Source organism: Zingiber officinale, chromosome 7B (genome assembly GCF_018446385.1).
Source record: "Zingiber officinale cultivar Zhangliang chromosome 7B, Zo_v1.1, whole genome shotgun sequence".
Lineage (NCBI taxonomy): Eukaryota > Viridiplantae > Streptophyta > Magnoliopsida > Zingiberales > Zingiberaceae > Zingiber > Zingiber officinale.
Window position 1 is genome coordinate 113172534 of NC_055999.1, and position 2986 is coordinate 113175519.

Here is a 2986-nt window from a genome sequence, read left to right on the forward strand (position 1 = left end):
CGAACCCACAATTCTTATGCTCCCTCCAACACCGATCTCCTTGGAACATAATATGTGGCAAAAAAGGCAATTCGCTCGCCCTCAGCGGCCCAACCAACCCGTTCCTAGCCAACACGGAGGAGGTAAATCACAGGTGGCTACTAACCAAGTGGCCAAGGCATGGGGGAAGGCATACTCGGATGTGTCGAGTTTCAACTCTAATACCTCCTATGACAATACCCCATGCCTCAATCATCACATTGCTCCCGAGGAGACAACAACAGATCAACAAAGAGAGGGGGAAATGGATTCGATTCCTTCAACGAATAACAACAGATCCAATAAGATCCCATAAGCCAAAAAGATTAATAGCATGAAACCTCAATCCGTGGCAAGTTTAGGAGTATAAATTATAACTACTTGCTAATTTCTTTGATCAGTGAAACCAATAGAAACATCACATTCTAAAAGAAGTCTAGATAATGTTGAATAAGTGTGAATGGAGAAGAGGTGGAAGAGAAGAACCTCCATTGTGAATTCGACTCTAGTCCCACATTGGAAGTTTCAAGACAAGTTTATTGGTTTATATTGATTCACATACATTGAGGATGTGAACAAATGCATGGGGAGAGACTCTCTCTCACGCGTGGGTGCACAGGGTGGGGGGGGGGGGGTACAAATACAGGGCCCGGATTACACTGGACCAAGTTGACTCGTGCGTGACCTGCGCACACGAATGTCGGACCGGTCGGGGCTAAATTTGCCCAAGCAGAACAACCAACATTTTGCCACATAAATCTTTTTGTTGCTTGTGTAACGGATGCAGAGTTATAAGGAGGTTGCGACCACAGGCAAAAGGTTACGAAGATAACACAGTGAAGCAAGCAGAGGCTCTCCGCCTTATTTCCCTCCTCTGTCGCACAATTCCTGCTCGCCAGAGTACCCGTGGCAGCATTCGGGTGTCACTCGGTTCGCCGTGACCACCAGTGCTTGGTGGAGTTCACGGTCGATCATTGTATCCTGGGAAATAGACGACCCGAGTAAACCTCGAAGCACAGTCGAAGGTGGGCGAATCTGTTTCAAGGAAACTGCTACTCGCAGGCCTCGGTGAGCTTGCCTAGTCGGAATTTTCGCCCGACCTTACTGTCTGGTCTGCTCTGCCTTTGTCTTCCATTCTGCAGACCTGCTGCTGCTCTGGTCTGTCGCTCTGCAGATCTGTTTGCTTCTCTGGTCTGTCGCTCTACAGATTTGTTTGCTGCTCTGGTCTGTCGCTCTGCAGATCTGTTTGCTGCTCTGGTCTGTCGCTCTGCAGATCTGTTTGCTGCTCTGGTCTGCCGCTCTACAGACCTGCTGCTGCTCTGGTCTGTCGCTCTGCATATCTGTTTGCCGCTCTGGTCTGTCGCTCTGCAGATCTGGTCTGCCGCTCTGCAGATCTGGTCTGCTGCTCTGCAGACCTGCTCTGCCACCCTGGTCTTCTGCACTGCAGCGCTGGTCTACTGCTCTGCCCTGCCGCTCTGCAGACCTGCTCTACCATTATGGTCTTCCGCACTGCAGCGCTGGTCTGCTGCTCTACCCTGCCGCTCTGCAGACCTGCCCTGCTGCTCTGCAGACCTGCCCTGCCGCTCTGCGGACTTGCTCTTCCTCTTTGGTCTGTCACTCTGCAGACCTGCTCTTCCGCTCTGCAGACCTGCTCTTTCGCTCTGCAAACTTAGTCTTCTACTCTGGTCTGCCACTCTGCAGACCTGCTCTACCGCTCTGCAGACCTGCCATGTCGCTCAGCTCTGCTACGTTATGGAAACCAGCCCCTGCTGGTAGCCTGAGATTATCTGCTCAAGTCATTTCGACTGTAAGTTGAATTTAAATTTTACGTAAGTTTTAAATTCAACTAAGTACCCATAAATCTCCGACATAAGATTGTTTGTGTCTAACAGATAATTCTGATTAAGAAGAAAAAAAGTCACATCAACTGCTAAAATCTCCAATCAAATGCAAAACTAAAAAGAAAACATACATTCAATCAGTGAAGCTATAAGGAAAAAAACAACCATCTGCCAAACTATACTTATGATAGCTCTTACCAGACAATAAAGAAAGTACCAAGACAGAGAAGAGAGGCGAAATAGAATCAGAATAAAAAAGATGTAAGGGATGCTCTACCTAAATTTCTCCAGAGTCGCTCGAGGTTGAAAGTAGGCTAGGAAAGCTCGGTCAGGAGGATCCGCAAGACTTCGATGGTGATTGGTCGCACTAGAGATCGTGGTCTGGAATCGGGGCACAACTCAGAACAAAAGATCTTTAAAGGAAGAAGAACGGAGATTATTCCATCACCAGAGAGGAGACTTACAAGCTGCCCGTGCTACCAGGGGAGAAAAAAGATCGTTGACGCAACCAGGGGAGAAAACAGATCGTCGACGCTACCAGTAGAGTGCTACTAGGAGAGAAAACAATCACCGTGTGACGTTCCCGATCGCGAGAGAGGGCTGAGCCGCTTGGGAGAAGAGCAACATGGGAGAGAAGGGAATTTGGATGACTGGAATAGGGCAGGCTGCAAACCTATGATTCTTGAGAGTAAAAAAAAAAAAAAGTGGGCACGTGACATTTCTAGGTAATGGTAGCGTGGGTACACGACATTTCTGCGTAATGGTAGCAACGTGGGTATATGACATTTCTGATGTAATAATTAGGGCATCCCCAATGCTATTAACGCGCTCACGCGTTAATGGCATTTTCTATTGTTTTTTTATTTTTTATTTCAATCTGTAGCCATTAACGCGTTCAATTCTTTGAACGCGTTAATGCTACAGTAGTTGAATAGTACTGCCACGTTGGTATACACGTCTGGATTAACGCTCCCCATTAACAGCATTGTGGGTGCTCTTAAAGGTTAAATTACTTGAGAACTCATGACCCGACATACATTCTATCATATGCCTCTAACTTGTGTACCTAAATTAACCTTCATCTATACCCGTGAGGTCCACTCTAGCGGGTCGATACGGTAGTACAT

The 2986-nt window shown here is 47.4% G+C and overlaps 1 protein-coding gene across 1 annotated transcript; it reads left to right on the plus strand.

The window, feature by feature from the left end:
- Positions 1-478: 478 nt before the first annotated feature.
- LOC122004681 (keratin-associated protein 10-4-like) lies at positions 479-1794 on the plus strand. The gene is made up of 4 exons (XM_042559530.1): positions 479-489; positions 806-938; positions 1161-1340; positions 1432-1794. Exons 1-4 carry the CDS (start codon positions 479-481, stop codon positions 1792-1794), a joined length of 687 nt encoding a protein of 228 aa, XP_042415464.1.
- The last annotated feature ends 1192 nt before the right edge of the window (positions 1795-2986 follow it).